The 24,899-nt window shown below is 39.3% G+C and overlaps 1 protein-coding gene across 1 annotated transcript in view; it reads right to left on the bottom strand.

Moving 5' to 3' along the window:
* The window catches only part of Sorcs3 (sortilin related VPS10 domain containing receptor 3), a 627,324-nt gene that overhangs the window by 62,299 nt on the left and 540,126 nt on the right, over positions 1 to 24,899 (bottom strand). Inside the window, exon 14 of the mRNA XM_006983301.4 lies at positions 20,149 to 20,256. Coding sequence (XP_006983363.1) covers positions 20,149 to 20,256 — 108 coding nt within the window. The remainder of the gene's footprint in view (positions 1 to 20,148; positions 20,257 to 24,899) is intronic.

Raw genomic sequence — 24,899 nt, 5'->3', positions numbered from 1 at the left:
CTGCTTCACTGTCTCCCTTGAGCTCTAAACCTGGAACTTTTCAGTTTCCAGCTTGACCAAATTCACTGCTACCAGCATCACTTCTCATCTTTATAATTGCCACAATGTAGTATTTTGGGACCCCTTCTTCAGAATTGTATTCTTTGTTTCTTTTTAAAAGTTACCTGTTAAATTATTATTATTATTGTTGTTGTTACTATTGTTATTGGTGTTATTAATCTGTGTGTGTGTGTGCATGCGTGCGTGCGTGCGTGTGTGTTTGTGCATGCAAGCAACTTGAAAGAGCTGGTTCTCCCCTTCCACCATTTAGATTCCCAGGAATCAATCTCAGGTTGCCGCACTTGGTGCAAGAGCCTTTACCTCCTGAGCCTTCTCACCAGCTCCTTGTTGTCATATTCCTTTTCTTCACTCAAAGAAACATAGTGACCAATGCAATCGTAACTCATATTAAGTTAAATAATGCATGTGAAATCTTTAAAATCTCACAGACAACAAAGGTCCATTACCATCACCACTCTTCTTATTGACAGAATTTCTACAGACTTCCCCAATAATTAAATCAAGGTATTTTGGTGGGCTTGACTCTCAATCTTTTTTCAAGGCACACACTTAGCCCAAATGTGGGCAATCTTTTTTCTTCTTCGTACTGAGCCTTGAAATAAGTAGACACCTCATACATAAATATAGATGACTGCCTGGAAAGAGGTGCCATGCCCTTTGGTTCCTGGAGGAAGTTCTCCTAACCACAGGAACAAAATAAATGAATTTTCTGAGCCATTTCTCATTATATGGATTTTTGGTGATGGTGGGGATCAATTAAAATGTATTACTTCTATTTTTCTTTTTACCTAGCCACATGCATTTTTTTATGTGTTTGTCTCTCTACTTCAGATTCATCTTGGACTCTCTGAACCTAAGAAGCCATTTCAATCTTTGTTAAAAAAAACTTCCATGCCTGATGGCTACACTGCTAACAAGACACTGGTCATAGACAGTTCTGTGTTCTTGCTTTACTGTTGGTCTGGGAACCATAGCAAAATGAGAAAGCAGAGAAATTAGAAGATCTGATTGTTCCTAGTCCCCCTTGGCCTTGAAATTAACTAGGTAAACTTGAACAAAAACCTTCCTGAAATCTTCAACTTTCTTTTAAAAGATGACTCTTGTTCAGTGAAATGAACACAAAAAGATGGGAGGCAGAATGTGGCTTTTTTCAAGATAACTTCTGAGAATGTATTTTCTTGTGTCTACCTCTAGATACACAAGTTGTCCATATCCTGTTAACCTTCCAATCAGTAGATTTATCTATCTATTACAGTCATCCATCTTTGCATTCATGGGCACTTCTTTCGTATAACAGGTACTAAATTAATATAGTTCTTGGTTGATTAATGAATAGAATTAATCAAACAAAATCAATCACAGTTTTCAATACTGCTACCATAGCTTTATCTGCTTCATTTCTGGGTCAGAGACTGTGATTGAGTCAAATGTCCCTTGATGTTTACAAGAACTAAAGCAATCTTGGAGAAGATGGAATAGAAGTTACTCTGTCTCTGGTCATCCTAAACTGTGCTAGGGTTTCTATAACAAATGTAGTTTCCTGGGACATTAAATAACAAACCTGCTTCAATCCACCATCCAGACTAAGTAAACCTTCCTGAAAAGAAAGGGGTGATTAATTTGAGGAGGGATGTGACTCACAAAAAGAAAAGACTTCATTAGAATTCCAAACACACAGAGAGGTAGCTACTCATTAATTAAATGATTTCAAATGGGATCAGGGTATATAATTGCTATAATTTCGATGGAAACAATGCCACAGTAAATGTAATTAGAGAAGTAAGCTCTATAAAGATGTTTACCTCTTTCCAGGGGAAAGGCTCTGGGTCACCTGCCTCTTCTCTGCATATTCATCTGATTCATTTGGACCTCTGGTTACAAGGGCTTTTATACATAGTTATGAAATCTGAGAGAAGTTTTAAGAAGACAATGACTGGCCACAAACCTTCATGAGGAGAACAAGGAGTTATTACAATGAATGCACTAGAAATGTACAAAGAATTCCTTTGGAGATTATATTTGTGACCTTGACTGAAGAGTGACTTCCAAGGGAACTCTGAATTAAACTCACTTATATCCAACTTATAATCAGGATATCTCTTTTCCCTTCTTCAGAAACTTCATCTTCATTAGAAATTCTTATACCCACTAAGTCTTACTTTTATTTGCCTGAATAACATCTTCAGCAAAAGATCAAGGGCAATTCTGACTCTGTAATTTCTTTCTAGACTTTCTCTGCTACTTCCTCAGTTGAGTTTTCTATCAGGCTAGAAATCTCTGTATTAGTAGAGACCCAGTCCTCAACTCACTTCTCTCTGTTACCACCTGCTGTGGATATCATTCTATATAAATAAAACACTGATGGCCAGTGACCAGACAGGAAGTATAAGTGGGACAAGGAGAGAGGAGAATTAGAGAAACAGGAAGAAGGAGGGAGAGACACTGCAGCCACTGCCAGGACAAGCAGCATGTAAAGACGAAGGTAAACCACCAGCCAAGTGGCAAGGTATAGATTTATAGAAATGGGTTAATTTAAGATATAAGGACAGTTAACAAGAGCCTGCCAAGGCCATACAGTTTATAAGTAATATAACTGTATGAGTGATTATTTTATACATGGATTGTGGGACTGTGGGGATTGGTGGAACCTGGAGAGAAGCACTCCAGCAACAAATGGCGCCCAACGGCTCAAATTTCCACCTTAAACCTGAGAATATTTAATAACCAATTCTAAAAAAAGCCAAAACCAGGTTCCTGCTTCTTGTCTCATATGGGCAGCTAGATACCACAAAACTCAGGTTTGAACACCTGAGGGTTCCTGGTGTGTGCTTTTGACCAGGAGTATGGTGGGAATGAGGCGTCTGCCAGCAGCACATTACACTGTGTGGTAGATTTCGTCTTTACTAGTATTAAAAAAAAAAAAAAAAAAAGCTTTCTGGGCTACACCCTGCTTTGATAAGAAGCATAGACCCACTATTTCTGAGAATTGATGGCTCCCAGAGTTGGCAGAAAATGTACCACCGCCATGTTGGGAAGCTAAAGTGGGCGGAGCCAGCAACCACAGCGCTGTTTCAGGCTTAAAAGGCTACAGTTTAAAGCAATAAATTCACAATAAGACTGATTCAGATGAAATAGTTTATAATGCATGTAAAAATGTACGTAGGCTTAAAATAAAAAAATATATACCGTTATATAAACAAATAGTATCTAAAAATAAAGTGTTTAAAAAAACAGTAAAGGTAATAAGCCACGTAAAGATGGCTATCACACATAAAATCTGGATTATGTTGTCTTTTACATTCGTAACTAAAGAAAAACATTTGATTGTAAAAGCTGTTGAGTTATGCCAAAATGTATATTTTAAAGGTACCTTGACTTCAAACTTTGGATTTAAGGATATGTTACTTTGGAAAAGAGGTTCTGCTTTTGTTTCCACAGAAAGCTAGAGGCTGTGGATTTGTTCCAGATTAAAATACATCAGGTTTCACCAGCAAAGACCCCCGAAAGGTCTCCGATGACACCATGGCCCAGATGATCCAACATCCAGAGCGGTTTTAAGGCAACTGGTTCACACAACACAGCCTCATGGACTACCCCACAGACCTAAAATTTTCTTAGTGTCCCCATAAGATACAGTGCCCCCCTCTAGCAGGAAATAGTAAGAGATGCTACGCCCAAATTCCCAAATATTCCAAGCTGGCTTTAGAGGTGGAATTGGCTCACTCCCCCTCTAAACCCAGACATATTGCTTTAAAAAAAAAAATGGCTAAGAGATTCTTGTGTCCCAAATCAGAAGAGCCTTCTGGTGTGGGACAGAGAAAAACCAATATTTTTATTTAAAACAGGTTGATTATAAATGTGATCTCTTTCTAAAAAAGAAAAGGGGATATGATATAGATATATAGGAGGATATAGAGATGATAAGATAAAAGGGTAGATTAATGAACCTACTTTTAAAGAACAACTTGTTTAAAATGTTTTACATTGGTATAGATTTTAGTTTATGTTTAAAATGTTTTACATTGGTATAAATTTTAGTTTATTGATACAAACTTGAAGTTAATTTTGTTATACTGTATATATATATATATATATATATATATATATATATATATATATATATTTCTATTCTTGTTTGAGGTATTATGTTTAACTCATTTAAAATTGTAATGGATAATTAAAAAATAGATTAATAATTAGTCATCTATGATAATCATATTTGTAGCCATGTTAGTTAAGTCTTCTAGATATACATAGATATATTTCAGATAGATAGGTAATCTTCAAACACTTCATAGACCTAGAGAATATGGCATTTAAATAACTTAAAATTCTGTTGACGTGAGACACAATTGCTCCTGGCTGCACCAATTGATCCCAAGAGAATGTTGGGCTTCTAAGACATTTCTATTTGGAAGTTTGTCTTTTTGGCACAAAATGGCCTACTGGGCAAAAAACTGCCCTTGCCTTGACGGCTGACAGTACAAATGCAATGCTGTCCTTTCTGGACAAGCGGGACACAAGGAAAGTGACCACTGTACTCTGCCAAGACAGGGTAAGATGGTCTTTCAGAATTCCTGCTTCTGAAAATGGTCTGTCAGATACTCTAGGCCTGTAGCCAATTTGAATGCACCAACAATGCTGAGCAACATTAGGTGACTGTCCAGGCTGCCAGCTGTCTTAGTCTACTCTTGCAAGATTCCCGAAAGTTGCTTGTATCCATCTACCATTTCTCAGGTACCATTATGTTCCTTCTCAGGTCTTTGATGTGGTTGAAGTTGTAATTTCCTCAGTTATGATAAAAGATAAGTTAGATATAAAACCTTAAACTCACAAATATAAGATAGATAGGACATCTTCTTTAATATTGTAACTGTAATTCTTGCTTGATAATTGTTTTGTTATGTGTAATTTCACCATGTTAAAGTTAAAACCTTCCTTTTTTTAAAAAAAAAAAAGAAGAAAAGGGGAAGTGCTGTGGATATCGTTCTATATAAATAAAACACTGATGGCCAGTGACCAGACAGGAAGTATAAGTGGGACAAGGAGAGAGGAGAATTGGGGAAACAGGAAGAAGGAGGGAGAGACACTGCAGCCACTGCCAGAACAAGCAGCATATAAAGACACCAGTAAGCCACCAGCCATGTGGCAAGGTATAGATTTATAGAAATGGGTTAATTTAAGATATAAGAACAGTTAGCAAGAGCCTGCCATGGCCATACAGTTTATAAGTAATATAAGCGTCTGAGTGATTATTTTATACATGGATTGTGGGACTGTGGGGATTGGTGGAACCTGGAGAGAAGCCCTCCAACAACAACACCAGATGGATTCCCAGTCTTCTGATGGAACTTCTACAAATCTCTCATATTCACCAGATACATGTAAATTCCCTTTGATTTCTTGCTACCAGTCCCACTTCTGTCTACAAATTCAATCTCTGTGTAGTCACCTCCCAAGATACTGCCACATGATCTAATAGCAAACCTCATGCAAAGAATCATTACCCTGAGCTTCTAAACTTTAGCCTCCTTCTATCTTTGTATGTTGTGGTACCTTTCACTGCCTTGTACACAGCTGTAATTTTATTGCCTTCCATGAAGGGGAGCATGATTTTCTTTAGCTTGCTTTTCCTCTATCCAGGATAGCTAATCTAACTTCTATACAGATTCATCTAAGTCTCTATAAAGGTGGAAGAACCAGCCTCATTGGTAAAGTGCTTGACATGCAAGTATGAAGACCTGATTTAGACACCCAGCATTCACATAAAAACATCTGGGTATGGTAATGTGTGCCTATAATCCTAGATACATGGATACAGAATGATCCTGGGCTTGCTGGTCAACCAGCATAGCCTTCTTGTCATGTTTTTGGCTAAAGAGTTTGTCTCAAAATAGTATGTGAACAGTACTTGAGGAATTGACACCTAAGGCTGTCTTCTGGCCTCCACATGTATTTTTATACATGTGAGTCTACACAAACAGACCCACACAGACATACACAAATCCCCACAATTATAGTATGATCATTGGGATTACTTACATTATCTATTTGGTTGGATGACTGAGAATTTAGGGGGCAGATAGTATACCCATATATATGCAAAAGCTCTAATGTGAGAGTTTGCAAACAGTGAATTATAACCAAAATTCAGTCAAATAATAACAATTATGCCAACAAGAAGGAATATTTATCAAACTTTTAAAATATGCTAACCACTTTGTGTGGATTACCTCATGTATTCCACCTTAACAGATGAGGAAACTGAGATTCAAAGAAATTGGAGGAGTCGTCCAGCAGTGCAGCACAGCCAGCAGATGATAATCGGGATTGAAGTGCACACACTGGCGGCCATTGTTCATACACAGTCCCCAGCACTGGGCTTTGAAGTGCTTTGTGACTCATTAGCAGCCATTTGACTGCACAGTTTGGCACTGAGGCTTGAACATGGGTGGGGGGCTCTTACCTCAAGCTCTAAATAGCCTGTTTGCACAAAAGGCAGGAACACCATGAAATTTATAAACTTGAAAGCACAGTTGGAGGAAGGAAGAAAGGAAAAAATCTGTAGGGAGTTTATAACTAGAAAGCCCCAATTATGATCCTATTTGTCTCAAACCTGTACTGTGTGGAGAATTACAGACTTGACCCTGAACTATGACAGTCTTTATTGCCCTGGTCTCCAGTTGGGAATCCCTGAGGCATGAAAGAGAACAAACAGGATTATAAAGCATTAGGGCTGAAACAGTCTTAGGGGATGAACCTTTGGCCCAATTCCTTCATAAACCATCAAGAAAGTAAGGCCTGGACAAAACTTTGGCCTGTTCAAGAAGAGAACAAACTAGAAACCTGGTCTCCTGGTGTCTAATTCTTGCTATGCTGAAGGTTTTTCATAGGAAACATTCCTATCCTTCAAGTTGAGTCACAGACACACAAGACAGTAGCACCATGAGTATCTGCATGGGAGGGGGCAGAGAGGACAGTGATCACATCCAGGTCTTCCAGTAACCCCAGAAGCCTTCAGCTAAGACCTACATTTCCAGTTTTAATGCTTTTTCTCCCAGGTTCTGGCACATTCAAGAGTGCCCTGGGATGTCCCAACTCCAGCTTTCCTTACAACAGCAGCTGTAAACTCCAATCTTTTCTTAGGCAAAGGACCTTCTTGAGTGTGCACAGATGTGGCATTCCTCTGAGATGCCTTCCTCTTGACTCTGTTAGATCAAGTAAATAGACACAGGCACATACAGAAGTATGTTCTGGGCTTAGGGGAAATGAGAATGTTCTCTTGAGACAGACAATGTGGTTGTTCTTACTGAGCCACCAAACAGGGTGAAGGTCACAGATTGATGAAGTCTATATTGGGCCTCACAGGTGAACACAAACTGGAAGATAAGCAAGATCTCTCATTTACAAACAAAAATAAATAAATAAACTATGTATATCAGGGAAGAATAGGAGGTATCCAATTGGTCCAGGTGTTTCTCAGCACTCACATAAAGATGTGTGCCCCAAATCTTTAGTGGCACAGTTTGGATACATGCCATTTCTCCCTTATTGACACACTGGATTTCTTTTTCATTCCACTAGGTAAATAGTTAAACCTGCTGCTGTGGATTCTGGTGAGTCACACACACACACACCATCTCCTCCTTCAACTCCACCCAGGATTCAGAATTGGCCATTGCTAGGAAACCACAAATCTCAACTCATTTTTTTCCCAGCCTCAACTTCTTTCACTGACTAGATGTCATTAATTTGAGAACAAATTATTAGAAACCTGAAAAACAGTTCTGAAATGCCTGCAGATTTATGATGAAGTCATTCCACAAAAGGTCACAGGCAACCCTGCCATAATTAAATCTTTCATTAATTTTTAAAATATACAATAACTTACAAATGCAGCATAAATTAACCAGATGACCTTGAAGAAATTATTTAGAGCACAACTTCATCAGAAAGTGCTATGTGCCAATTTCCTGAATTTGTGTTTTATGTGTAGGATTGGTCCATTTTGCATTCTTATCTTTTATTGGCTGCCAGTGGAATGTTTATCCAAAATGATGTAGTGCCAAGTGACTCCAGGCAGTGCTTAGCACAGGGAGGTGGTGGTGGATAGGTGAGATACTCCCTTCCTTTCAGTTACAGGCTTAAAGGTGGAGTGAGCATAAACCACAGCATTCTTAGCATTGGTGCAAAAGCAGTTCTTCCCTTTTATTATCTAGAAGATGTTAAGTGTAGAGTTTGATAAATTATTTCCCTTTTGTTCATTATAAAGAATGTATTCTCATTATATAAACACTTAAAGAATATAAAAATCTATAGATGAGATTATAAATCCCCACTGAAAGCACTATTTGTAATAGTATTGGATATTTTCTTCCATTCACTGACAGTATTGTTGTCGTTCATATTCTAAGACATAAGTGATTATCAGAAACCACAGCTAGGGCTAGAATCTTCAGAGGGCAGACATATACTGAGGCCAAGTGCAGTAACTAAATACCCTTCCATCTAACTTTCTGTCTGTCTCTTATTCTTTTTCTGTCTCTGACTTCTCCTCACCCTCCAACATTACCACCACCATTGACACGTCCAACGCTGCTCTGACAATGACTTAGACAATAAATATATGTATGTATACTGAAGTTGTTGACCTTTCTTCACAGAAGATAGAAGAGGTGTGAGACTATAAGATTTCACTCAACAGAGGATTGACTACTTATGTCCTAACTTGCTCTAGAACTCTTAAACCATTGATTTATTAATAGTTGGCTATCAGTATACCTAGTCAAATAAAGTAATAACAAGTACTCTTGCAAGAACAGCAATATATGCATTCTGCTCAATGTCTTCTAAGAGCTCAATTCTCCCTAAAAGACCTGGCTCCCCATATGTATTCTTGTCTCTTGCCTGGAGAAACCTGACTCCCCTATTTCTGTGAAGAAAACAGAAAAGAATGGATTTCAAATCAAAGAACAGTGTTCTTCAAAGGCCAGCCATCAGTGGGCAGCAGCTGCTGGCTTCCAAATATTCAGGCAGGATGCTTGGCTGTTGGTGTGCATCCAGGCCACCTGATTGTTTTCCCATTAGGGTGTAGATGGGATTAGTGGTAAAAGAGGTCAGCGGCTACGAGGAAAATTGTATTGAGCAAAAGTGAGACATGAACTAGATCTTAATAGAAACAGGCAGGAGGATCAACAGCAAAAACCTGCAGGCAGAGTCTGTGTGGGCTGCTGAACAGTATTGGTGAGGCCGTAGAAAGAAAGGGATTAAACGCACTGAAAATAATGGAGAGAGGATGGAGTGAAAGGGAAACTGAGAAAGGAAGCTAAAACTACTGGAACTAACACTCAAAGTAATAAAGCTAAAGAAAATGTCATGAATTGGAGGGGGAGTGAGAGAATGCTGGAGGAAACTGAGGGGTAGTAATGATGTACATACTGTACTAATGTATGCAATTCCAAAAAAAAAGTTTAAATTAAAAACAATAAAGCCAAATTTTGAAACATGAGTTAAAGGAAATCATTGTCTAAACAACTTTGATTCTTTTCTCAGAACTAAGACCTTTTGTGAGTTTGAATTAGAGCTCATAATAGTGACTCAGAAAGTGTGGTCTTCAAACCTATTGAAACCTAAGTCAGGAGCCAAGGGATACACTGTAAGGAAGGACAAAAGTAGATGAGCAAGGAAAGATTTTAACAAGAGGAGAAAGACACAGAATTTAGAAGAGTCCTGAGAGGGATGCAAAAGGGACAGCTTTTTTTCTTTGTGTCATTATAATGACATTACAGTTCACTGTTTGTGTTAAAACCTGAACCAAATAAAACAATAGGAGAATCAAAAATGTGTAGAAACCCAGCACCTGCTCTTAAATAGTCTCAAGTCCAGTCTAACTGCATCACTCACTGTACATCTGCTGAGGACCAATTATGCACAGGCACGATCATGCTCAGGGCTATGGAGGATGATGCTAAGACCATTACAAACCTGCACTTCTCAGGCTGAAAAGGCTTCTCATCTAACCTTGTAGACAATGGGTATAAAAACAGATTAGAAAGTTGTGCAAAAAATTAAGTCGCATTATCAGTGCATATTAACATATTACTGATCACCATGACTCAGCAATTCTCAGTTTGTGTGTAGATCAGAAAATGTGTTCCATTAATTTAACTGGAGGCGTGTGCAAAGGTAAGGTACTGTTTGTAAAAAGACAACACTAGAAGCAGTGTAAATGTCTGCTGATAGCAGAATGCATAAATTGTGCATATTCATTCCATGACAAAATGCCATGAGCATAAAAAATGCATGAACCACATGGACAGACTGTGAGTTAGACAATAATGATAGAAATAAGCATATAAGTCACTGCTATTGCCTATTTGAATTATATACACTTTGAAAATATATAAAACAATGTGGGTATACACTCACTGAAATTACCAAAAAGTATAAAAACACACAAATCAATTCCATGTATATAGTTAAGTATAAAAAGCTTCAATATTTATTCTAGAAGTATCTGTAGGAGAGAAAGCAGAATGGATCTGAGAAGGGCAATAATAAGGTCAGCTCTAAATACCAGTGACAACAAAATAATTTTCATCAATTTCAAATGATAAGTGAACAGGTACTTAGGATCTAATCTCCACATTTTTCTGTATTTGTAAAATGATATTGAAAAAATTTAAAGTGGTTATAAAATTCTAGATGCAAAATCCAAATTTCAAATTTTGCCACAGCCAGGAGAACAACTGCAGAGCCCTGTGTTGAAATATATCCACTAGAGTGAGGGGTGCAACAGGCAATAGTATGTACCTGCTGAAGCATTTGCCATGTTATTCTAGCATATGCTTAGACTCTAGATATGTGGGCTCAATGCTGCAAAGTCTTTTAGATGTCAGGCACTTGAATAAGTATGGTAACCCCTCCTTGTAATCCCAGAATTCAAGATATTAAAGCTTGAGTTTAAAGTCAATGTTGACTCCATGGTAACTTCTAGGTCAAGACACCCTGGTCTACAGAGTAAAACTGTCTCAAAAACAGGCATATAAAGGCAAAGGAAGAAGAGAAGAGACCTCTATATTAATGACAAATGGGCTTTTTATGACAACACTCTAAGAACCTAGAAGACAGTGTGTTAAGTGAAAAGTCCATCACAGAGAACTGGTTCCTCATAATGCCATTCACAGCAGGTATCAAAAATAATCAAGCTCATAAACAGAGAGCAGAACGGTGGCTACCAGGGCTTGGGAGGAGGAGAATGGAAGATTGTTCAATGGCTATAAATAACAAGTTTCATTTATACAGAATGACTGAGTTCTAGAAGTTCTACAACATGTTCTTCACAGAGCGCCTAGGTCAGTAAATGGTTTTGTGTACTTTAAACTATGTTAAGAGGGTAGATCTCATCTTAAATGTTCTTACCCCAAAACCCACAGAGCATTCTTTGTAGGTTATTGATAAGGTACACATCAAAATGTATATATTAAGCAAGTGCAAATTTTGGTATATAATTTATATTTCAGTAAGCTTGGAAAAAGAAATGAGGCAGATTTTCGGTCATTTCATAAAAAGTATATTTTTAGTATGGTATAGGAGACACATTTGAAGAAGTGACTTCCAGACAGAAGCAGTGTCCAATGAATTATACTTTTTGACACTGTGACAAGTCAACTGAGTGAAATGAAGTTGTGGAGTAAAGAGCTATTTTGGCTCACGGTTGCAGAGGCTTCATTCTACAGTAGGATAGCTCAATTATTTTGAGACCTGTATTGAGGCAAAAAGTACAGCAGGACAGAGGTTGTGGTGAATGAGTAAGTCATTCATTTCCTAGTGGACCACAAGGAGGATAAGCAAGAGGCTAGGGGCAGGGTATATAAGTTAGGGTATGTGCCCAGGTCTGAATGCATCCAGTGAGGCCCCTCTTCTAATATCCCTTCACCTTCTAACGAACCATCAATTTATAAATCTATGAATGGATAAATGTGTTGATGAAGAAAGTGTCCCCATGATCCAATCACTTCTCAAAAACACCACAAGCTAGAGGCCATGCCTTTATGATAGCACATGGGCCACTCAGAAGCCTCATGCAATCACAACACTGTCAAAAGCTGAGATGGTGTTTTTAAGAGAATCAGCCTGGACGAAGTTCCCAGTGTACCCTTGTTCAAGGGTCACTCCACAACCTGAGGGATACATCTGTTTTAATTTGCCTACAATGTTTTAAATGTTAAAAAGAGTGAAAACAAATGAAAAAATATATTTTATGGCACATGAAAACTGTTTGAAATTTGATTTTTTTTTTATAGTGAGTTTTGATTGGCACCCATTGATTCCTATTGGTCTCTGTTGTCTGTAGCTATCTTCATGAAATGAATTGGGGCAATAGAGAGACCAGAGCCAACAAAGCCTGACTTTTTTACTGTCTGGAGAAAAGTTTTTTGACTTCTACTCTAGTATGCTAAAGTTTTCCCTCAAGGTGGCTCATTATTGGAGCATTAAACTTTGGAAACTGAAACCATCTGTGTGTGTGTGTGTGTGTGTGTGTGTGTGTGTGTGTGTGTGTGTGTGTGTGTGTACATGTGTGTACATGTGTGTACATGTATGCTGAAGCTGTAGAAAAACCTCAAATGCCATTCTTCATGCTTGACCAATACTTTTTGTTTGTTTGTATTTTAAGACAGGCTCTCTCTCCCATTTGCATATATATATATTTTTTAATTTTTTTCATTTATCATATCAACCACAATTCCCCCTCCTTCCCCTCCTCCCTCCACCCTCTGCTTTTCCCCCACCCCACCCCCCATTCACTCAGAGGATAAGGCCTCCCATGAAGAGTCAACAAAGCCTGGCATATCAAGTTGAGGCAGATGCAGGCCCCTCCCCCCTGCATCAAGGCTAAGCAAACTGGCTTTCTTCCACTTACTTTTAAACACCCAAGTAGTCTAGGACACCTAGCCAGTGATCCCCAAGAATTCTCCCTTATCAACCTCTCTTCCAGTGGGCTTACATGTGCACAGTGCCCTGTCAGCTGTTTAGTGGGTTCTGGACATCAAACCCAGGTTTTTGTTCTTGCAGTGCAAGCCCTTTGCCAAGTGAACCATCTCTGGAACCCTACAGATATCTCTAATGCCCCTTGATGGGGGTTGTTTCTCTTCATCCTCACATCCAGGTGAGGAAACTGGACTTCAAAGGGATGTTGAGCAAGGGGTAATGTGAGTGGTGGATGCTGTCTCTTGAGATGGAGTTTTACTAAGCACAGGTGGAAATCTATTGGTTAAAAGAACCCTTTTCCTTTCAGGCTGTTGCCAGCCCCCACGGTGTGATGTGGAAGGCCCAGTATCCCAGCATTCAACTCTTGAGTCCCTTACCCAAACAGAAGCTTGGTCTCTGAGTGGTGAGAAGCCTAGTAATAATCTGAAGACTGGGAATCAAGCCACAGCGTGAAAAGCTATGACTGAGGGGTTTCACTGGATTTGGTGATTACTCGAATGACTTACTTTGGGCAAAGTAAAATCAGGCTCTTCCAGCGAACAACAGAAAATTGAAAAACAGATCAATGGGAACAGCTCTGGTTCATTTCCAGAGACTTTATCGGATACAGTTACTAGACACTAAACAATGCACTTGCAGCTTAGAGCTGGGCCTCCACGTCCTGCTCTAGCTATACATACTTTAGAGTATGTTCCTGGCTGAGCATGTGGCTACTGGCTCTGCAGTAGAAATGAGGTCTCTGCTTCTATTCAAACATCTGCAGCTTTGGGGTTTGCATAATTTCCTAGGCAAAATGTTATCGCTCCCCTTCACTTTGGCTATTAGTTCTGCTAGTAGAACAATGGATCAGAGATTTATGCCAATTAGAGTGGGATTTACAAAGGGAGTCAGCAAGACAGTGGAGTCTAGCCAATTTGCTGAAGGCATCTGTAGCCTTTCCTACTCTGCAGCCTCTTTTTGACAGGCCAGGCACATTCTTACCTCTCCCTGTTTGCTCAGACTGTGCCATCCACCTGTAATGACTTAGCCCCTTGTCTCTGCATAGCCAAGAAGCCCTTTGTAACTATTCTGCCTTTCATCACTTTTTTGATATCCAATGGCAAGTACAATTTGCCTTACATCTTCCCTTTTAATTAGTCCCTAATTCTTTCAAGCTTTCATCATATTCTTTTTCAAACATACTGTGAATTAAAATTCAGGGATGGGTCTTCTTTAGCTTAAGAGGAGATGAGCACAGAGGGGCACTCGTTAATACATACTAAGTCATTAGCATCCCAACCCTTTCTTATAAACCATAGTGGTTCCTTACTGGAAAAAACTTACAGATTTGTAGTATCTTCCTCTATTTGATCTCACAGTCTTTGCTCTTATGTTGTCTGTCTTGAACATTTCTCTGAGCTTCAGCATCCTCATTTGCTCAGGGATGATAATCCTATCTACACTGCCAGATGCTGGAGGTTTCTGATGAAATCACATTTGAGAAAGCACCTCAAGGCAATATCTGGCCCAGAGAAGAGGAGGGGTATATGCAAATTGGCTATAAATCTTGTCTAGATTCTTGAAGATTAGGCTGAAATCTCCCAGGTGTCTGCTCCCAGAAGTAACTGAGATTTTCAAGAGAAATTCTACAATTCTTGCCTTAAATGTCTTTTTTTTTTTAAATCTGAGGGGCTACGGAGCCCTCTGTAGTCCCTGTAAAAGATCAGCTAAATAACAGCCAATTGGTTCCAAATTTTCCTATTAGTAAGAAAAATAAAATACAGTATTGAGAATGTGGCAAAGAAGCTTTTCCATCTGACTCTTTGTCTGAGCCAAAAGAAAAAGAGCTCCCCTTAAGGTGTTATTTTGGAGGGCAAACAATCTTTCATAAAAGTGGTGGACCAAAGAGGCCAAGTGCTCTAGCATCCACAGGCATCCCATCACCTCAAGAGCCTCTGCCTGAGACCACAATAGGCACTCTGGCATGTCAATCAACCAGTGTATCCTCAGCCTTAAGTAATACGAATGGTCACATTTCATTGTGAATTAGGCTAGACTAGATGGCTGCTGTCAAAATTACCAGGGAGATGTTGAAATAATAACATTTGAAATGACAATAGAAAAAAGAACAATAAAGGCAAGCAAATCACAGACCTCCATGCTGGGCATTGTCTTGTCTCCCCCATGCATATTCCCCAGCAGATATACAATGTAGAACTGGACAGATTCTCACAGGAGGGATCAGAAACCATTCCCCATGGAGTTCTCACTCACCAGCTGCCCTGTTGTACCCTTATGTCATTCTATTGGCATTTTGTTGTATTCATACACACAGCTCTGCTCAGAGAGCAGATACAACTAGTTTGATTCCAACCCAACCACCAGACACATAATTACCAACTGCTACACCCTAATCTTTAAATGACAGAAATCCTGGGGGTATATAATTGATTTTATAAAAATCCCAAGGCTATGGGCCAGACCAGTCATAAAGATCACAACACAGTTCTGATTCTTGTGACTCACAGGCTTATTCATCCATTCAATAATTTATTTACCCAATAAGTATACATAGCTAAATTCTGTGTTAGTACAAAACTGATAAATACAATTAACACTCAAGAGATATAATGTAGGAACATCTTTCCTAATAGGAACTTAACTTAATCTCCCATTTTGTATGTATGTGCATGCGTGTGTGCGTGCGTACATGAGTACGTGCATGCGTGTGCATGTGTGTGTGTGTTGTGAAGTCCTCACATCCATATGCTTACCTCCTGGCTTAGGAGCCAGAGTTCCCTGATAACTAGTGTATCTACACTTACTCCCATCACTCTGCCCTGAGATCTCCTTAAAGGGAAAGCATTGCTTTAACATTTTTATCTTCTAAGTTCCTATAGACTGTGACATATATTGCACCCATGGAGTGTTTTAAATGAAAAAAAAACTATTAAACATATAAAATTTTGCAAATCAAGATGAAAATCAACAGCACCATGATGTAGACTCTTTTTCCATGGTTATCATTAAGCTACAATGAGGTTAACAGTGAGTTCACAGAATTCAAGCATCCTGTTTCATTAGTAAAGTTCAATGGCAAGGGGAAGAACCCTTGTCCCCAAATCTACTCCTTATTCTCACAATTCCAAAAGAATATATAACTTTTGAATTCTATTTGCATTCTGTGAAATTAAAACACTGATTGGCCTTGGTAAACCAATTAGGTTAAAAGTCTTTTCAAACCTGAAATGGAAACAGATGGAGCATCTTGGTAACGATACCAGGCCTTCTCCCTGTTCTAAACATCCCAAAATTCTATATTATTCCCCACATAAGAGAAACTCTTATTTAATTAAAATTTAAAAACAGTAGTAGGTTATTTCCCTCAAGTTCTGGTAGGAAACAAGAGTACTGGCAATAGACTGTATTGTTTTTGGGGTCTCTTGGATTCACTGACCAACAATTTAGAGAGGTGGCCTGTGCATGTCTGGCACTAGGCTTTTTCTCCTCCTCCTCCTGCTCCTCCTCCTCTTCCTCCTCCTCCTCCTCCTCTTCCTCCTTCTTTTCTTTTTTGATAAATTATGGCTTCTAAGAGGAACATCATCATTATCTAAAACCAAGATCTAAATATGCAGTTAGGTTTTAGAAAGCTTATAAAACAGTAGGATTCCAAGTGGCCCTTTCAATTAAACTTAGTGTTGTTTATCCCACTGTGGGAGCCCGTTCTGGGGTTCCTCGTGGCTTTACCCAGCAGGTCCGAATAGAGGATGATCAGGACCACGGGCCTGAGTGCAGGTGTCTGAGATGGCCTGCACTTGGCTGTGCTGGGGAAGGAGGTCTTTTGCTCCACCCCTTGGCGTCTCTATAAAAACCCTGGACCAGAGACAGTCGGGGCCCGTTGGAATAGGTTCCAGGCCCTCTCGAGGCTATCCTTTATTTTCTATCTGTTTATCTCCACAAGATTCTCCGCTATAAATCCTTCTATCTAATATTTCCTGCTGCTCGCACTCAAGAAAACTCTGGGAAGCTGTGGGGGTGGTGGGTAAACGCCCCACATCCCACACCACCTGATTTACTCTCCAATATCTCTTTCCCACTTAAATCTTACCCCTTAAGTTATTCCTCTTCTGTACTTTATACTAGTATTTTCTATCTCCTTCCTAATTTAGCTCTTCCTCCTCCTCCCCTCCTCCAATGATCTCTTTCTAATTTTCTAACTTCTATCGGTACTCCAAGTTGTACATCCAAATCTAAACCTCCAAAGTTAAACCCGTATGTAACAGATAACATGTGTTGCTTGCTTGTAGGGTCTAGATTACCTCATTGAGCATATTTTTCCATGTTTCACATTTGCTTGCTTCATTTGAGTGACAGGTCTTAGAGAAATCAAGCCAGTACTGATCTAGGAGCCTCTTTCCTGATGGTAAGAATTCAAAAGTGGCCAGGTGGTGATGGCACATGCCTTTAATCCCAGCACTGGGGAGGCAGAGTCAGGTAGATCTCTATGATTTCAAGGCCAGCCTGGGCTACAGAGGAGATCTAGGATAGGCACCAAAACTACCCTGTCTCAAAACAAACAAACAAAAGAAATTCAAAAGTGCCAGAAACTGTTATGCAGCTTCCAAAGTAGAAAAGTTCTAACCAGCTATGAGCCCTGTACAGTACAATAATTAATGGTCTGTCAAGATATTCTCATTTGTTCAATGGTGGCACAAATGTCTTAGCTGCAACCAACGTCTCTCTGATTAGATTTAAGGACTACAAACTAGAAAGGGAACTCATGCCTAGTTCTTTAAACTTAGCCCAAAACTCTTGGCTGGAGAGGTCACAGGCAAACCGCAAAGGAGAACTTACTACTTTGAGTTTGCTAAGTTGATATAGTACTCAACTGCCTTATAAATATTTAATTTTATACCTGTAGATTATGCTTCTTTTTGTAGTGAATGGAGATAAATACAGAGAATACAACTGATCAAAGTGAAGAGAATTGGGGACTATGGAATGCTCATCCCAAAATGGGACATTAATATTACACACACACACACACACACACTTCAATTCTCAGGAAACATCTGTGAAGAGGAGAGTAGAAATGGACTTAGAAGACTATTGAGATTTAGTGTCTTCTAAACATGGCAGGGCTATTAAACTCATGAACTCTCAACAGCTATGGTAGCCTACACAAAGACCTGCACAAAATCAAGCTGGTTGACAATCCAGCATGACTAGAGGAAGGACTCACAGCCCCACCACTAGATAAGGAAATACAAGACAGTAAGTAGACAAGCTGCTAGCAGAGGGAGAGTCAGTTTTCTTCAGTGATACAGCCCCTGATAGGTTGCCTATTCATTGGTGGACAGCCTTATACCCATAGACACACAAGCAGCATCAAGTGGACCCATTGAATTATGTTTTAAAAAATTAAAAGGAAAAAGTAGAATGCATGAAGTTGGGAGAGATATGTGTAGGGGGATCTCAGAAAATTAGAGGCAAGGAGCAAGGGATGGCTATGACCAAAACACACTGTATTCAAGTATGTGGTTCTCAAATAATAAGTAAAAATCTAAAAAAAGTTTATAGCAAGAACTAAAAATTGGTTGTTTGTTTAGATGAATGATTCTAAGACCCATCTTAATTTCATTAGACAAGTATGTTTTTCACTCCCCACCTCTTCTATGAAATAACCATGCTGCATGTTTGAAGTATCTTCATAAGCAAGACAGATGAGGTACCAAAGCTCTGTTGTATCCTCATGGAAAGGAAGGATGACAGAATACTATCTCATCTTTTCAGTAAGTGCTTTTGTTCTGAGTTCGGTCTCCCTTCATACCTATGTTATAAGCTCAACTCCACATAAAGGGCAAAATTACTAACATTTAAGATTATGAGGACACAACATTTAAATTGCATCCTAAGTCCAGAGAATACCAGGCCATTGATGGATTAGTGTGTATATGGTATTGTTCAAAGCCATGCTCAACAGAATCATGCAATAAGTTCAAATTGGTCTCACAAAAGAGCGTGCAGGATACCTTAGGCTATGAGCTAAAGATAAGCAAAATAGGCAAGTTTCTTAACAAATGAAAAAAAAAAAGGAATGGTCAAATTTGGGGCCACTGGCCAAGATTCTAGGGCCATGTCAGACTTGAACTGGGAAATCAATGAACTCTGGCTTGAATGCTGTCAGGAGGCAACTTATACAGCCTCTTGAATGCAGGTGCTTATGCTCTGTAGAACTTATAACCAGAACCCAACCTTTGTACTGAGTCACATTAGAGAAAGTCCTACAAAGACAAAAGCTCTCCATTTTATGCCTAATGAGTAAGTAAAAGATGGGGAATAATTTGAGAAAGTCAGCTCATGTACCAAAATCTTCAAACAAGTGTTGAAGTAAAAGATAGAAGTGTTCCTAGTATTGTATTCACTTCCTGGAATTCCTGACAAAAATATAAATCCTTGACACAGTATTCTGTGTTCCAAAGCAGAGTCATTGGTCCATCCTATTTATTTAAGTAATAGGATAAAGTTGGGATATTTTTCTGAATTGTTCATTTGAATAATAACTGGTACATACTAGGTGCTGTCATTTTTTTTTCCTGAGCAGCAAGCTCTGGAGGAAATCTTTATCTACACCATACAACAGATGTCTCCAGAAAAGTTGTATTATAGCACAAGTCCAAAGTAAAAATTAGTCATGGATGTATTCTATTCCCTATTTTGGTTGACCTGTGGCAGTTCTATATAAGGATTGGTATCAGAGTGGTAGGCTGGGTCCAAGTTGGACACTGAGCAGATACTTACATGTGAATGCCAAATCTCTCAAATACATCATAGACTTAATTTTCTATGCTGTTCAGTTTGAGGTAAAGGGAATGGATGCTTCCTTGTCTTTAAATCAGAAATTTCACTGGTCAATTAGGAGATTAGTCTCTGTGATCCTGTCAGTAGCTATATGGGTTGGTGAGTGTAAATATAAACATTTCCAATTCATAGATGAGGAAAGTCTGGACCTGAGAAGAAATGATTTCTTATTGTATTCCCCAGGAAAATACTGAGTCTACAGGTGAAGAAGAACTGAGGTCTTCAGTCTCTTCTCTGCCACAGTAAAGAAGTACTCACGTCATGATGTGGGTCTCTACTCCTGCCTCCACCAACGCCCCATCCACGAAGAGAGGCAGCAATGTGAAACCATATTTGTTCCAGGAGTGGCCCTCATCAAAACTCACCCTGAGGCAGAAACAAATACATGGAAGACACAGCTGAAAATAAAGTCACAATCTTTGACCACCATATTTTAGGTTATTAAAGTTTCTCCTATCTGGCAATTTGGATTAGCAATCCTTAATCAACAGCATCTACCTACATTATAAGATTTGATCAAAATTGCTTTCCCCAGAACAAAAAGAATGGCACCAGACCTGTAGAAATATTTCAGCACATTAGAATTGAGGAAACACACACATACACACACGCACGCACGCACGCACGCACACACGCACGCACGTACACAGAGGCAGGCAGGCATGTGTGTCCAGGAGGGCTCAGAGGATGGAGTGTCACATTTCAAATACTAAGAATGAAACCAAAGGTTCAATTTACAGCACAATCAATTCAGCCCTTGGAATTTCTGACACAGATAAACTGAGTAGTGTGGATGTGCCCTTTAGGGAGGGTGTGTGTGTGTGTGTGTGTGTGTGTGTGTGTGTGTGTGTGTGTGTCTTTTAGATCAAACTTTAAAAAAAGCAATTTCCTATTTGCTCAGAATGGGTGTTGGGACTACTCCACCTTCCGATGTCACCTTAAAAGGCTTGTAGGAATGGCTAGTAAGTGTCTGAACTACTATGAGCTGTCATGTTCCATCTTTTGTCCAGGGATAAGACAGGCCTGGTCCTTTGTGGATGCAGACCATGCACCTCTTTAAAGAATACTTCTACTGATTCCATGTACTTGCTTCCTTCTCTTTCTTGATAATATCAAGTACCTCTCTATAACTTGATTTAAGCAGAGGACACAGCCCAAAGATGTGTGCTTGGCTTCTTCATCCTCTAAGATCCTTCTTGTCCTTTCAGGTTGCTAAATCTTCTCTAGATACAAAATTTAATTCTTTGAACCTCCTCCTATATATGGGTCTTCTCCTATATTCAGGTATTCAGGACTTTAAGCTCTCAGAGGTTAGGAAACACAATCTTTTTATTCTCTGAATGACCTCTTGACACCTCACATATGAATCTTTGTTGCATGCTTCTTCCTTTATATTATATATTATTTCAGAAAATGTGTTTGACTCTTACTAAACTGTGAACTTTTTGAGGTCAAGGACTCTTCCATTCATCTTCATAGCCCCAATACTTATCAGGGCTATAGAAGTGTTAAATGGATAGATGCATGAAAAAGGAAAGGAATATGAAAGGCCCTCTTTAGTCCATCCACTCAGTTTTTCCAGTATGATTTTAATTGACATCTATACACTGGTTCTAGGAATCACCTTTTCCATTAACAACAGAAACCTGCTCCATCCCTTCTTTGTTTACTTTTTAATCTCCCTATTCTACTATTAACTCCCCTCTGTGTTCCTATTTTATCTTTTTTTCCAAACACACAGATTAATAATAGTAGTGGGCTCCTGGAGTTCTACCTGGGGCTCAGCTGTGGATCTCTGCATCTGCCTCCATCAGACACTGGATGAGAGTTCTATCATGACAGCCAGGGTGTTCGGCCATTTGATCACCAGAGCAGGTCAGGTCAGGCATTGCCAGTAGTCTACAGTGGAAATATCTTTGTGGATTTCTGGGGACCTCTCTAGCACTCTGCTTCTTCCTATTCCCCTGGGATCTTCATTCATCACGGTATCTCCCTCTCCATCTCCCACTCTGCTCCTGATCCAGGTGGGACCTCCCTCTCCCCTAAGCTCTCTTTCTTCCCAACCCTTGCCCTCCATTACCCCTCCCACCCCCAGTTTGCTCATGTAGATCTCATCTATTTTTCTGTCATTGGGCAACTCCTGTGTCTTTCTTAGGGTCCTCTTTACTAGGTAGCCTCCCTAGAGCTGTGAGTTGTAGTCATCCTGGTTATCTTTTGCTTTACATGCCAGGACCTGTCCTTGGTGCATGGGCTGGCTTTTTGAGGCCTGGGGCCTATGCTGAGACACTTTGCTCAGCCTTGGTATAAGGAGGAGGGGACTGGACCTTCTTTGGCTGAGTCTACCAGGCTGGGCTGACTCCCCAGGGGAGAACTTGCCTTGGAGGAGGTGGGAATGGGAGGTGGGTTGGGGGGAGGGCTGGGGGTGGTAGGAGGGAGAACACAGGAATCCGTGGCTAATATGTAAAATTAAGTTAATTATAAAATAAAAATACTATTAAAAAATAGTACTGGGGACAATATCTTAACCCATCTAGGGCAGTCAGTCTGATAACAAGGCTTAGGTTGATGGTACATTGATCCACAGTCATAAAAGAAAAGTGATCATGTTGTTAAGAAGTTTTTATGAATTCCTAAATTATCATCTTCTATCTTGAATTTTAAGGGCTCAGTTAATTCAGCCATTTTTTTTAAAAAATTAAGTTGAAGGCTAAGCTGGTGCAGAAGAAGGCAAGGAGACCTGAACTGCTGTGAAAATAGCATGATTCCAGCTTCCTTGCTTTTGTATTTCAGAATTTCATACAATAATAAGGGTAGTTTTAGGATTTCCCATGACCACTAACTAGTTATCTCTGTCTGGTAGTCCCAGGGGTTAAGGTTTTATGACTTCTCTTTGTCAAGCCTGTTTGTTGATATGACTTTAAACAGATTGGTTGTTGTTTTCACAGAATAATGCCAAGCTGAGTTCAAGGCTTCACCAAGAATTTCCTCACTGATAAAGATGAGCTAGAAACATGTGCAGAGGCAGCTTCAATGAGTGCCACCTGCATCTCAAGATGAGAGGTGCCCTCTTCTCATACATTCACCAACAGGGCATAGGGCAGCTATTTTTACTTTATACAGAGAAGAAGACACTGTGAGGCAGATGATGAGGTCACATCATACTCTCAGAATCAAGACAGAAGCTTCAAGACAAAGTTAAGTGCAAATAGAGGGAGGAACTGGAGAAGACTGAAGCCCTGCTATGTGGAATAATCTTGAATGAAGAATCTGTTGCACAGGCCAGAGCAAAGAATGGCATCAGCACATACCCAAAGACAAGCCCAGAAAGGACAGGCAGCCTATGCAAGTGGAGTTCAAGGATGTCATAATGGAAGCAAGTGCAGAGTCTCCAGGGGCAATGTGAGGACTCCAATGACACTCATTTTATGATCCAGGGGATTCTTGGAAGGCCACAATTGTGCCATGTGGGTGTTTCCCAAGAAGAGTGATTTCTAACACTTGGCAGTTTCAGGCTGAAGCAGTTATAAGGAATAAAAGTCCTGAAAGAAACTCCAGAAAACACAATAAAAAAATCTTAATATCCTTGCTACAAGAATGTTGGGCCTAGACTGTGAATCAGTGATGGTTGGGACTTTGTAAATACTCTGAGATAATTGCATTGAATGTCATCCCCAAAGGATTCTCATTTGCTTCCTCATATCAATATCTCAGTAATGTCCATGCCAAAGAAAATGGGAATCCCATATTAAGTCTATAGGTGAAATTGAAACCAGTGAGATTGCCAATAGTTAAGAAGAAAGTAAAATTCTGAATGACTTCCAAATAATGGCAACACAGGAAATCAGATAGAAAATGAAATAAATTCCCCTGACCAAATAGTTCATGTTTATTGTGTGCCTGGGCTAGCTGTGTCCTCAGTCACAACTCTACAGCAGTATTTCCAGAGAGGAGAGTGAAGGAAAGGCCCTATCATCAGTGGAATTTATAGTTAATTTGAGGAGACAAACAATATACCAATAAACTGATATAAAAACAAGAGGTAGAAATGAGTCATGAGAATGTAAAGTGATTTGCTAATGACTAAAAGTACTACCCCTAGGAAGTAGTATAAATGGAGATCTGAAATGACAATAAAGAAGAAGATATGCAGATATGGAAAGGAGGGATATGGCAGAAGAAACATTTCATGTGAAGTGGACTTGCTCTCCAGACAGAAAGATGGTCAATGGTTATAGCAGAATGGAAAGCAGAAGTAAAATCTGCAGACAGGACAGAATTCAGTCAGAGAGGACTTTGTCTCCAGATGAAATACGAAAGATATGACATGATCTAAACTTTAAAAAACAAATTTTACATCTGTGTGGTGAATAGGTTTTTCAGAACTCAAAGTGGATGCAAGTAGATGAATGGCAAGACCACATAAGAAATGGACTTGGTTAAGAGTTACCATGGAGAACAGCCCCAGAAATAAAAAGATTTTAGATATTTTTAGAGGTAAAGTCAATAGGACTTGGTAATGAGATATATACAGTCCGAATAAAGATAAATAAATTATGGAAGATATTGCTGGTGATATTTCAACAATCAAAAGAGAAAAATGGGGAGTTCAGAAGACACAGCAATTTGGTTTACTGTTTTCAGTTTTGGTCCATGCTTAGATTCTTTATAGTTTCCATGTTGTGTCATCATCAAAAAGAACTTTGGATAGACAGATCTGGCTTTCTGAGCAGGGATGTGATTTATAAGGTAGGGTCAACTTAAAAGTGGAATAGAGACTGGAGAGATATCTCATTACTTAAGACCACTGGCTGTTCTTCCATAAGACACCATTTCAATTCCCAGCATCCAAAGACACCAGGCACACACATGGAACATAGACATATATGCAGGCAAAATACCCATATACATAAAATGAAATAATATAATATAATAAAAATAGGTAGGATGTGAAATAGAAGAGAAAAAAGCTGAAGAAAGGGTAAGACTAACTAGTGAAATGATGAGTTCAG

This window comes from Peromyscus maniculatus, chromosome 1, assembly GCF_049852395.1.
Source record: "Peromyscus maniculatus bairdii isolate BWxNUB_F1_BW_parent chromosome 1, HU_Pman_BW_mat_3.1, whole genome shotgun sequence".
Taxonomy (NCBI): domain Eukaryota; kingdom Metazoa; phylum Chordata; class Mammalia; order Rodentia; family Cricetidae; genus Peromyscus; species Peromyscus maniculatus.
Note: the sequence above shows the minus strand (reverse complement) of the source record. Positions and strands in the feature narration are given on the sequence as shown.